The following is a 12,323-nucleotide window of genomic DNA, read 5'->3' as shown; positions in this document are numbered from 1 at the left end:
CCCCTTTGGGTAGTTGCTTCAGTGTCTCCTGGCCCTCAGAGAGGCAAGCACTCTTTTGAGCTCCTCACCAGCCTCCTCGATCAGTTTTCGGCTGGGATGCCCGGGAAATTCTTCTTTAATGAGTTGACAAGGTCGTCGATCTGCTTCACCTCCTCCTTGCTCGCCTTTGTATTCCCGGCTGCTTTTGCTCCTTTCCGTCTTCAGGGCCTTTTTCCGAAATTGCGCTGCGGGATTGTTCCCATTCCCATCCCGGCCGCGATGACCGTGCCGACTCATCCGAGTCACTCTTTTTTGGGTCTTTTTGATCTCGTGGAGGCTCGGGATCGCCTTGGGTTCCCGGTGGCATACGTTCGGAGACGGGTGGGCTGATATGAACGCGGAAAGCTGGGATTGTTGCAACGAACGAGGTCTCGCACCTCGCGCTGCATACCCCGCACATTCTGTAGCTCTCCTCGAGTATCGGGCAAGATTGCCTGGCCGACGCAGGAAAGTGGCCATGGCCGAGTGAGAGGCGACAGGGTGTGTCGGGCTAGTGGAATTGTCGACTGTCGTTCAGGTGTAATTGCCGGACTAACAGACCCGTTGGAGCCCCCATGCGACAACACAAACTCCAGGCAGAAATATCGAAGAACAAACAAACTAAGAGGATGCCGCGGAATCCCTCGTTGTCGAGGTTTTGCGCTCGGGGAACCATCGACGTCTGGGGCCAACTTCAGGTCGAATTTTCGCCCAGGTGCTGACTCATCCGCCCGACCTTCTAGAGCGCCAAGACTACGGAGGAGCTTTCGGACCAAATCAGGCCGCCATCAGAAGATGCAACAAGAAGATGCAGTTCTGCTCTCACTGTCTTACATATTCATACAGATTAACGGTCGCCGATGCTCGCATCAAGTACGTACATACATTCCATTCTCCGCGAGAGTGGGGAAATAAAAAACAACCAAATGCCCGATTCCTGAACCCATGCGCTATCTTCAAACGCCGAGTCAACCGTTTAACGAAGCACTCTGCGGCTTTTCGGGCGACTAAAATAAGACTGACATGTCATCTTCCACACGTTATCAATGGCAAGGGTGTAGTGCTTTCCCTCGAGTAAACGCCAATTTCAATAAAGACTCCGCTCCGGCATGGATATGATCTCTTTTAAAGCGCTGTCCAAGCCACCCATCTGCAAATACGATATCCATACCCTTGGCTGACTCCTATCCCGTCCCCATGCCCAAAAGAAACTCAGAACTTTCCAAAAGACGACAATCCTTTACCGGTTTAGTTAGTCCCTTCGTCGCCAAACTGGAAGCCGTTATTCTGCATCTCGGCCCAATCCCACTCCAGCGTCATTGGCATTTGCCACAAGTCATGGGGCAAAAACGGCTGTTGAAACGCGGAGATATCAATAGGTATGGAATCTGATGTGTACGGCTGATCATGATTCAGCGATGCTGCTTGGTTAATGGCTGGACCCCCTAGCAACTCCGAAAATTCTTGATTGGCTCCAACGGGTGCTTTTGGAAGCACTCCTGCACCATTCTCGGGTGCGACAGTTTGAAAAACTGGTTGTTGTCCCGGGAGAGATGATGGGAAACTGCCCATCGCGGGAATTGTTCCCTGGCGTGCGGCGGGGTTCGGCATATAAGAAAACGTAGGAGAGGTTCGAGTAGTTTGAGTTTGGGTTGTCGATGGAGACTGCGCAGACTGAGGCATATTCGCTGTGGATTCATTGGGCGTGCTGACGAAGTTGGCGTCGTCTCCTGCAGCCTTACGCTTTCGTTTTGCCTGTGCTTCCCTTTCTGTTCGATCTAATACAACTTTGGCGATCCTTTCAAACTCGCAGCACACACTAAGCATGCGCTTAACACTGCCGTTCGACTCGTCCGTTGCAAGTTTCGACAGGAAATTCACAACAAGATTCATCAGCTTCACATCCGATCGAGCTCGAGCATCTAACGGATTTTGCAAAATGTTCGCAAACAGCGTGACCAGAGCAGAAATCGGGAAGTATAATATCAACCTATGAGATCAAGTTAGCACTATAAAAGGCTTGTACCGGGCGCTATCACTTACCACACGCAAGAGAAATCCCCCTGTGGGATATATTTGATCAAATTGATTGACGCCCGGGCTGCAGATACGCATAGAACCGCTGACGAAAACACTCGGGGGTTCAAAGGCCGAGCATTGAGGCCTTGAATTGCGAAATTAGACAAACGACTAGTCCAATATCCATGGTGGACGGACATCCGGTGTATGGTGGTAAGACAATTGTAGTAAGCAAAATGAAGAACGACAATTGGTAATATGAGAGGTCGATGTGTAGCCTTGATTTCATATTCAGGCCGGAAATCAAGAGGAATGCTGTCCTTCCACTGTTCGAGCTCCCTATCAAGCTCTCCAATCGTGTTGAGAAGCTCTCCATCAGACTGCCGTGCAGCCTTTGTAGAATAAAGCTGTTTATAAACTTTGCTCTCGATTGTTCCAAAGAGACACATCAGCCGAAACAGGTTTACTTTGCTTTTGCCATCGGAAAGGGGGACATTTCCTATGTTATCCGGCGGGTCTTCACTCGGTAGTTCAACGTTCATATCATCGTCGTCTTGCACCGGTGGCCGTCCGGAGCGTAAACAGATACTGCCATGCATTAGCAGAGAAATGGCTCAAGATACATAAGGAAAACATACTCTTTGTCTAGCATGTACGCAATCCAGAAAACCCGCTTCCTTTGCTCGAGTTCTACCGGGTTAAGACCAAATCCGGAGCCACGTTTATGGAGGCCAATGCTATGGGAAAGACGAATAGCGGCTGCAACAAGGAAGAAACTCGGTTGTGGGTTGGGAGTCCCTTGAAGGAAGAGAGCCTAACACGAGGACATTAGATGCCGTATCTCCACTGATGCCTCAAACACGTGTTGAGCTGATATGACTTTACTCACCATTCCAAGAAGTGCCTGTACACTTAATAGATCGGTATTCCGCATGGTCAACTCCGTCAGCACACCCATTGCGTTTTTCAGATAAAGCCAAGCCTTCTTGTCCTCTTCTTGTGGCACCAAGTTGCTCATGACTCGTAATCGATGAGCAATCGCTAAGGCAACATTGATGCTTGCCCACCAACCGGAGCCTTCATATGGATCTCGTGAATACTGTCTTTCTACCAAATGCATAAAGGTCGGTTCATGGAACAGGGGGAAAACACAGTTGAAATTCTCAAAATAATCTCTGAAAAGGGAAAGAGCCTCGTCCCGTGGTGGCAACGGCTTGAATACTCGACGGGCAAATATGTCACTGAAAATTTCTGGCTTCCAGTAAATCCACTTGTTGTCGTCTATATAGGCGGATGATATCATATCTTCAAAGGAGGAGTCGCCCGTTTTTTCATTTACCCATTGAATACCTTTAGGGGAGAATATGGAGAATCCCGACGAGGATCCTGTAGATATTGGTTAGCAGGCGAATATAAAGAACGAGTCAAGCAAGATGGGGTTACCAATATATCTGGTCTCGCCACAGTTGGTTGTGACGAGTGAGCACATCATATCCGAAAGCGAATCCAACTCTGCCTCGGAATCCTTTTGAGAATTGGGCGAACCCGTAGGACTTCGGGGGCTAGGGCCAGAATCTGCTTGAGGAGTGGATTGATGGGAAGATACAGCCGGCATCATCGAATGCATTGAGCTAGAAACAGCAGGTATCCTTGAGGGCTGGTTGCCCGTCATAATGGACCTATCAGCAAGCCGGCGCTCGAGTGTTCCGAGATCTGTCTTTCCGCCATCGACTTCTGATAACAACCCAGAAAGCCGCAAGAGTGACTCCATACGGCCCAATCGATTTTCCAAGCCTTCAATGTATTTCGCTCTAGGTCAGGGAGTAGAGTATTAGCACAGCGAAAAACGGTATGCGGCTGCATGGTATGGTAATCAAAAAGAGAACATACCCCTTGGGCGGATTCCTTTTCTTCTCAACTTGCGTAAAGTTGCACTCTGTCTTGTAGTTTATGCAGTGCGAGCATTTTGGCATTTTCCCATCACATTTTATCTTCTTCTTCCTGCACATATCGCAAGCCTAGGAGTAGAACCATTAGAGATTTGTGATCACGCCATATAATCAAACGGGCGTACCCTGGCTATTCTCCTCCGTTTGGCGTCATTATTGTCATCCATACTGCCCATCAGCTGGTCTTCAGAGAAAGCTGTCCCAGGAGGGGCTGGTTGAACGGGCGAGCCATCAGGGTTCGAGGCACCGAAGATTTGAGGCGGTTGGGTGGTGATCTGGGACAGATCGAAGTCTGCACCGTCCGGCTTCCCCCCACCAAAGTGCTCCATTGCGCTGAGCTCCGATAGCCCGGTGCAGAACGGGAATCCGTCTTCTGTCCCGAATCGATGCAGATTCCACTCTGTGACCTGCCGCTCGGTTTCTTGAGGCGGGGATGCTTGGGAGAAATCACACGTGGGGCCGTTGAAGGATAGACCTGTGGAGTTTGCGGGATCGAAAAGTCAACCGGGTCAACTTTTAAAAAGGCGAGTGGCACGCGCAACGGCGGATGTGAGCAGGGAGGATGGACAAGGGAGGTCCCGATAATTGCAGGCGTGTGAAGTTGTATCAGTTTGAGCTCACCATTCACTGAAGATGCAAGCTGGCCCAGCAGCTGAGAAGACGCAAAGTTAGCTTCCCTCCACCGCCCAATAACTAAACTAACTAATGAGCTACCAACAATAATCCCAGAGATTGGAACAGGTCAAACCGCTCTGGTCCGCCTTTGCAGTACTAATACTAAAGCTTCGAGGTTTGGTTCGACAAGAACGCCTTGATGGACAATTCGTTGATCGCACCCCCTTGGCATCGAGTCTGGTTCAGCAGATCGGGTGCTGGTCTGTGGCCGTTAGTTCAAATACGGAATGCTGCCCGAGGATCTAGACAGTCTCCTTCGTTCCCAGCACCAGATACGAGATCCTTGAAATCGAAGGCCTTGGCCCATCGTTTCATACCCGCCATGCGAACGTCAGGCATCCCCTAAGTTACCCAGAACGATTCGCGATTCGTCTTAGAATGGAAGCGTGGTTCTATCCATTGGCTTCGTTCTTCCAATATACGGACTATTCAGTGCAATGCAAATTTCGCGGTGTGAAGGCTATGCCGCTAACCAACGCCCTTTACCGGCCCTTGCGTCTCCGTTGCAAGGGACCAAGGGTCAACGACCGCGTGCGGGACACTCGCTTTGTGATGGACAGGAAATGCTCAGCAATGAAAGCCTATAACTCGCATGCGGATCCCTCACTGTCTGCATCGGTCAGCTGGAAGTAACCCCAGCATACCATCGTCATTCGAGGCTGATGATACATCAAGACGCCCAAAAAATAGGTTTTTGATAGCGCGTGGTGGAGCGCCATGGACGCAACCAGCCACAGCCAACCCGCATCGCCAATATTCCACCCTCGTGCAGTCCCTACCGGAAGAACAAGCTACTTTTCAAGCGGTATTGTCTTGGTCCCTGTTGGGTGTTGAAACATAGTGGTGAAGGCCAGAGCTTCCCGAGCGCAATTACACACCTTGAACTTGCCCTTGTCCTCCTGAAGCTACCCTGAGAATCCTTGGATTCGTTGGGACAGTTCAAAGTTTAGCACTGAGAAAGTGAGAACTCCCATCTCGGCGTCTTCTCCATGGTCTCCGTTGCTCACTCCCGCGCCTCCATGGCGGGAGCAAGGTGTTGGCAAATGTTCAGCTCGGAAAAAATAGGCTCATCGACTTTCTTCCCAGCGAAGTTCATCCAATCACAAACTGCTAGGGTCTGCAAAACCGCTTGATCTTTGCTGGCGTTGAAGTCAAACATCTGCCGTATTCGCCGTCTTGAAACAAGACCAGGGAATCGCCGAGAAGGAAGTTCTTTGGCTTGGCTTTATTAGTTGGTTATCACAGCCGTCGAAATTAATGGTCTCCGCTCAAGGCAGCAACATTATTTCTTCAGCTCATGCCGGCCCTTTCCATTCATGAGGACCTCGACAGACACTTTGTTTGGATTGATTGGAGGCCGTCAGCATATATGATTCATGATTCGCTTTACTTGAGAAGTGATTGCTAATCCTGGCTGGGCTTAAAAACGGATGCCTTGAATGCGAGGTTGGGGCTCAAGTCTTTGGCGGGTGAAAGCCCTCCCTTGGTGATGACAATTGTCACACAGTGTAGATGCGCAGATGACTGCTGATATCACTCTCGTCTGGTGCAATCAACCAAACGGCTCGACTATCATTTCTAGACCGTCATACTCTAATCCTAGGCTGTCGATTCGAAAACCCTGTCGGGACCCGAGAACTCCTTTACACGAAGCCAGGCAATTACCAGCAAATCGACTGGCCAGCTTATTCCGTGGCAATATGAATACCTCATCATTCAAGAAATCGATTGACGCATCGAATATCAGCGCCCATGCTAATAACCATGTAGGGGCCTACTCAAAAGGAAAGCGACTTTTCTCAGGGAGAGCTTCATTGTTCCTCTATCTGAATGTTGCCGATGGCTCTATACTTCAACTACTTTTGCCGCCTGAACTATGAATGGATGGCGATGCTGCCTTGGGGGGACTACACCTGCAATCACGGCGAAAATTTCAATCCAAGCGGACTTGCTTGACGAATGCCTTGACACTAACTCTGTAGTTTGATCAAGCCATTCGGGTATCACGTTGGCAAAGTGATAGTATTGCAAAGTCCATCTCCAACTGTAAAGTTACGAAAACGCCTTCCCCACGGCCATCGACTTTCGAGAGTCCTAAAGAGAATTCACAAGGCGACGCTCTTTGCGAAGAGCATGCAATTTGGCTCTAGCCTCATCGAGCGGGATCAAGCTTCCCTTTGCCTGTGAGCTAGGATCGTCTCTATTCCGGATATTGACAGTGCGGGTTTCCTTTTCTTGTGCTCCGACAACTATTTGGTGACTGTTAGCAAAACGCTATTTTGCCTTAAAAGAAAAACACTTACCAAAGATGAAGTTATATTGAGCCAGTTGGCCATTTCGAATCTTCTTCTGCAAAGTATTCCCGCTGACGTCAATGTCCACATTTAGCTTATCACCGCGAAGGATCCCCTGGAGCTCCTCCACGTAATCATAGACAGCTGGCATAACTGGCACAATGAGGATTTGTCGAGGGCTGAGCCAAAAAGGCCATTTACCACCGAAATGCTCAATCAGGATACCAAAGAATCGTTCGAAGCTACCGATGATGGCCCTGTGGATCATGACAGGCCGAGCACGCCCAGGTCCAGGGGTGCCGTCGTCGGAATCAGGGGATGGATTGTCGTCATCTCCCTTGGGCGAAGTTTCGTCCTTTTTGGCATCCGTGGCCTTGGGTCTTCCTGTTTCATTGGTCATGTATTCAAGTTTGAAATTTTGAGGTAGCTGGTAATCAAGTTGAATGGTCGCACACTGGAATTCTCTCTTAAGAGCATCCTGAATAGTGATATCGATTTTGGGCCCATAGAATGCGCCGTCGCCTTCATCTATTTCCCAATCAGAGCCCTTGAACCTGGTAAGTGCTTCCTTAAGCTGGGCTTCGGCGAAATTCCAGGTCTCGAGTTTTCCTAGATATTTCTCCGGTCTCGTTGAGAGCTTCAACTTAAAGCTAAACCCAAACAGCCCGTAGATGGCGCGAAGGAAGTCGAAAAGGCCTTCAATCTCTTGGGTGATCTGCAAAACTTGTTAGTGAATCTCCTTAGAGCGTAGCGAGAACCAAGTGCGAGATACCTGATCCTCAGTGCAGAATATATGCGTATCGTCTTGCTGGAATTTTCGAACACGAGTCAAACCATGTAAAGCACCAGAGGCCTCGTTTCTATGAAGCACACCAAAATCGGCCATACGTAGTGGCAACTCTCGATAACTCCGCTCACGATGGTTGAACATAATGCAATGTCCTGGGCAGTTCATGGGTTTTAATGCCCACTCTCGCTTCTCAACAGCAAGTTTAAACATGTCATCTTTGTAGTGGTTCCAGTGGCCGGAAGTGCGCCATAATCCGACGTCGTACATGTTGGGCGATTGGACTTCCTGGTAGCCACGCTTGCGATACTCCGTGCGGAGAAGCTTTTGCAATGAGTTGAAGATCTTAGTGCCATTTGGAAGTAAGAAAGGACACCCTGGAGAGACTTCATCGAAGAAGAATAGTTCCTGTTCTTTTCCAATTTTCAAATGATTACGTTTCTCAGCCTCCTCAAGGAATTTTAGATGCCCTTGGAGAGATTTCTTATCTGGGAAGGCGACACCACGAATTCGCTGGAGAGAATCATTCGATTGATCTCCTAAGAAATATGCAGATGAATTCTAAATGAGGTCAGCAAGAACCACTAGATTGTAATTCGTGGTGACATACCTGCATGATCTTCATTGCCTTAATTTTGCCGGTACTTTGAATATGGGGCCCTCTACACAGATCAACAAGGGTTCCGCATCGGTAGACAGTGCTGCTCTCGCCTTCAACCAAATTATTGATATAGTGCATCTTATACTTGCTATAGCTGAACATCTTCTTCAGATCCTCTTTGGAGACTTCCAATCGGTCAAATGATTGTTTTTCCTTGAAGATCTTACTCGATCGGCTATCTAAAGACGGCCAGTCTGATTCTTTGACGACTCCACTTTTCGAGGATCAGTAACAGTACTATAATCTCGGCAGAAAGGGCTTACTTGTTGGGCAATGCCATGTCATAAAAGAACCCCTGAGCAGTAGGAGGCCCATGGGAAAGCATGCATCCATATTCGCATTCTGCGGCTTCACCCAGGACGTGAGCACTGGAATGCCAAAACACCTCCCTGCCTTCCGGCGAGTCGAAGGGAAGATAGGAAACCCTGCAGTCTCTTTCCAGCGGGCGATCTAAATCCCAAAGTTGTTTTCCATCAAGTTTTGCGATAACAACATTGGAGCTAAACTCCTTCGGTATATCTTTCAAGAAAGAACCAGGTGTAGATTCCCACGCTTTGGCAATCACCGTTGCTGGCGCACCGTTGCCGAGATCGAGGGTGACTGTGATGTCGAATCGGGGTTTGTTTTTCAATTCCTCGTCGGCAGCCTTTTTAAGCTCGTCGAATAATTTGTTGCGCGCGACGATGAAGTCGGGGAGCGGGGTGTCGTCCGGTTTCTTCGATTTCTGCTTGCCCGCTTTCTGCTGAGGGGCAGGAGGGGAGTCGGCAGACCGATCAGGGAGATCGGTCTGGACACCCTCAGAAACCGGAGGCTGGTCAGCTTCTTCGCCCATATCGATAGCTCAGTTGCAGTTCACACTGTCTCAGGATCCCGCCCTTGCGATGATCCGGTCTGCCTGGTTGTCTGAGTGACTGAGTCCCCAGATCTAGATTGCCAGAGGGGACGAATTTAGCCTCTCCGCCGGGCAGAGCGGTGTGTCACGTGATGACATATTTTTCACAATCTTAGCCGAACCTCTCTTTTGGCTCGCGATCTGAGCGGGAGCATTGCGCAGCAACGGCCATTCTCACTCATCTAAAAGATCGGCATTATGGCATCTCGAGGGGGTAGCAGAGGCCGCGGATTTGGCACCGGTGCCAATCGCGGTGGTTTTGGCTCTCGTGGTGGTAAGGCCTCGATCAAGTTGTGTTAAACTCATTGAAACAGAAGCTGACAGTGAGCTCCGGTGTTAGGACGAGGAGGAATGCAACAATCGTTTGGCCCACCTGCAACAGTCTTAGGTACATTCAATTGCCCGAGAAAACCACACCGTCAAAGCACTGATCATTTCTAGAAATGGGATCGTTCGTACACGCCTGCGAGGGAGAAATGTTTTGCGAGTCCATCAATCCGAAAATTCCTTATTTCAACGCGCCGATATATCTTGAGAACAAGGTACCCTTCGTCCTTGCTTGCCGCACTCCGCAATTCCAGATAGACTGATGATTCGCATTTAGACACCAGTCGGAAAGGTAGACGAGGTCTTGGGTCCGATCAACCAGGTATATTTTACGATAAAGCCACAAGAGGGCATCGTTGCCACGTCTTTCAAGGCCGGTGACAAGTTTTATATTGGAGGAGATAAGCTGCTCCCTCTTGAAAAGTATGCAACATGGATTCGTTTGCTACGTTCTCATGCTAACCTTGCGTTGCAGATTCTTGCCCAAACCCAAGCCACCACCAGGTAAGACAAAATGCTTTGCGAATGCCTTTGAAAATGATGTCTTACCAATATGATTTAGGTGTTTCAAAACCAAAGAGAGCCGGTGGTGCTGGTAGAGGCGGGCCTCGTGGAGGCAGAGGCGCTCCACGCGGCGGCAGAGGAGCTCCAAGAGGGAGAGGCGGTTTCGGGGGCGGCTTCGGAGGCAGAGGCGGAGGTGCAGGCCGAGGCGGCAGGGGCGGCGGTGGCTTTTCGTCGCGTGGTGGCCCAAGAGGCCGCGGAGGGTTCCGGGGCCGTGGTTAAATATCCCTTTCTTATCCGGCGTTTGGGAGCACGTTAGGCGGGAGTTTTTACATGGATACAAGTTTCTACAAAACCAACGTGATCTGGTCTTTGTGTATTCAACAGGGTCGTGTAAAACTAGACGAAAAATTGCTTGAATTTGCGCGGTGAATCAACTTGAGCTATTGCTGGTGCTTGGCCAGCTTTCGATTGGCTGCGTGCACCCCGAGCTTGGCTCCCAGCAATCCAAAAAGCTGTTTTGATGCGCTTACTATGACGTTTCGAGGACCTGGTCTTGAAGTCACACACTTCTGCTCGATCACCTGGGTTTCTTCCCAGTGAAAGCTCTCAGTAACCTCAAGTGCATCTTCGAAATTAAGAACTATCATCGACCTGACTCTGATATTTCCGTTTGCAGCCTCTGGTGCAGCTTTTATTGCTCACGAGTCCAAAGCTTGGCAATGTCCCGCAGAAGTTCTGTCCCGATCCCAGCTCCAGCAGAAACTGTTGGTTCTGGCTCCAGTGCGAACAACAAAGATCCAGGTAAGCACCCAGAAACCTTTTTCAAAAGGTGCAGATTGGATCCTGCTGCTGATTTGCATCAGCCCAGGATAAACAGAAAATGCTTCTCTCCACAGATACAGGGCATTTTAGTATGATCAGGTTGGTGCCCTTTTTGAGTGCTATGAACCGCTAGGCTAGCAGCTGATGCAAAACCTCCAACATAGGGCCCTTCACCTGGCCGATCTGATTACTGAATTAAATGGTAAGAGTGTTGCTTTCCTGTATGTCTTCTTCGGAGATTTTGAAGCTGACTTTGCTCAACTAGGATTCTGCGGAGGCAAGTTGTATCTATGTGTCTCTTCTTGAGAGTTCCTCGACTCATATCCTACTGTGTAGTAATGTCGATATTCTCCTCAATGCGATACTGCCTTGGGGAACCAGATCAGTTTGGGGCATTATGGATCGCACTAGCATTCATGCCGTTTGGGCTGTTCTTCGACTTCATGGACGGCAAAGTCGCCAGATGGAGAAGAAAGTCGTCGCTCATGGGCCAGGAGCTTGACTCTTTAGCTGACTTGGTAGGAACCCCTCTATCTAGCCGAGAAAACACAATCCTTTGCACATTTTACATCCATTACTAACAGCCCCTTTCCACCATAGATCTCGTTCGGTGTCGCACCCGCCGCACCGCCTTCGCGATTGGAATCCGCACCCCTCTTGACCACATCATACTCTCCTTCTTGGTGCTCTGCGGCCTCACTCGCCTCGCCCCGATTCAACGTTACCGTTGCCACCCTTCCCAAGGATAAAACGGGGAAATCGCATTACTTTGAAGGAACTCCCATCCCGACCACTTTGTCCATCGCAGCATTGATGGCGTACTGGGTGTCGAAAGGCTGGGTTCTCGAAGACATACCCCTCGGCGTAGTAGCACGCGGAACCGCGTTCGAGTTCCACCCGGTGGCTGGCTTGTTTGCCCTATGGGGCTGTCTGATGATTAGCAAGACGCTGCATATCCCTAAGCCGTGATCTTTTGGAAACTGGGGGACGGAGGGATAGTGGAGATACCCGAGATTACTGCTTAGTGCAAAGAATTTGTTATTGAAACTGAAAATTTGGTTTTTATACACTGTGGGTATTTTGTGCCGCTCGAAATGTTGGTTTACTACTATTTTTTTAGATGGAAGATAGTATCACTCGATTTATCGGTCGGCTACTATGGCGATTTTGCAGCGTCTCGCTGCGATGATAATCACAAGAGGCTTTGAGCAATCAGGATTACATTGTACCATATGGAGTATACAATATCAAAAGTTTTCGATATGGTTCAACTGGCGTCAGGTACCATTCCTCCCAACATCAGACTTCCGAATTTGAGTTCCCAGTTCGAGGCCCCAACAAGTGAGTCATTATTCCATCAATCATGAAGCCAAAT

General features: G+C 49.4%; 4 protein-coding genes across 4 annotated transcripts in view; 1 reads left to right on the top strand and 3 right to left on the bottom strand.

Annotated features, from left to right (window-relative positions):
• UREG_05492 (uncharacterized protein) overlaps nucleotides 1–498 on the bottom strand; it is a gene marked incomplete at both ends in the record, with an annotated part of 2,797 nt that extends 2,299 nt beyond the window's left edge. The window contains one exon of the mRNA XM_002584757.1: nucleotides 69–498. Within this exon, the coding sequence (XP_002584803.1) occupies nucleotides 69–498 (430 nt within the window). The remainder of the gene's footprint in view (nucleotides 1–68) is intronic.
• A 768-nt stretch (nucleotides 499–1,266) lies between these two features.
• Nucleotides 1,267–4,315, bottom strand: UREG_05491 (uncharacterized protein; the record flags this gene model as incomplete). The annotated part of the gene is made up of 7 exons (XM_002584756.1): nucleotides 1,267–2,008; nucleotides 2,062–2,625; nucleotides 2,676–2,851; nucleotides 2,927–3,423; nucleotides 3,481–3,848; nucleotides 3,928–4,055; nucleotides 4,112–4,315. 7 exons carry the CDS (start codon nucleotides 4,313–4,315, stop codon nucleotides 1,267–1,269), a joined length of 2,679 nt encoding a protein of 892 aa, XP_002584802.1.
• Nucleotides 4,316–6,755: 2,440 nt separating this feature from the next.
• Nucleotides 6,756–9,235, bottom strand: UREG_05490 (threonyl-tRNA synthetase; the record flags this gene model as incomplete). Its single annotated transcript, XM_002584755.1, has 5 exons — nucleotides 6,756–6,910; nucleotides 6,965–7,670; nucleotides 7,728–8,303; nucleotides 8,353–8,617; nucleotides 8,667–9,235. 5 exons carry the CDS (start codon nucleotides 9,233–9,235, stop codon nucleotides 6,756–6,758), a joined length of 2,271 nt encoding a protein of 756 aa, XP_002584801.1.
• Nucleotides 9,236–10,845: 1,610 nt separating this feature from the next.
• UREG_05489 (uncharacterized protein) lies at nucleotides 10,846–11,917 on the top strand (the record flags this gene model as incomplete). Its single annotated transcript, XM_002584754.1, has 5 exons — nucleotides 10,846–10,927; nucleotides 10,990–11,047; nucleotides 11,113–11,169; nucleotides 11,214–11,466; nucleotides 11,549–11,917. 5 exons carry the CDS (start codon nucleotides 10,846–10,848, stop codon nucleotides 11,915–11,917), a joined length of 819 nt encoding a protein of 272 aa, XP_002584800.1.
• Between the last annotated feature and the right edge of the window lie 406 nt (nucleotides 11,918–12,323).

This window comes from Uncinocarpus reesii, genomic scaffold, assembly GCF_000003515.1.
Source record: "Uncinocarpus reesii 1704 scaffold_3 genomic scaffold, whole genome shotgun sequence".
In the NCBI taxonomy this organism is placed as follows: Eukaryota; Fungi; Ascomycota; class Eurotiomycetes; order Onygenales; family Onygenaceae; genus Uncinocarpus; species Uncinocarpus reesii.
The sequence above is the reverse complement of the archived record's forward strand: the minus strand, read 5'-3'. Positions and strand labels throughout refer to the sequence as shown.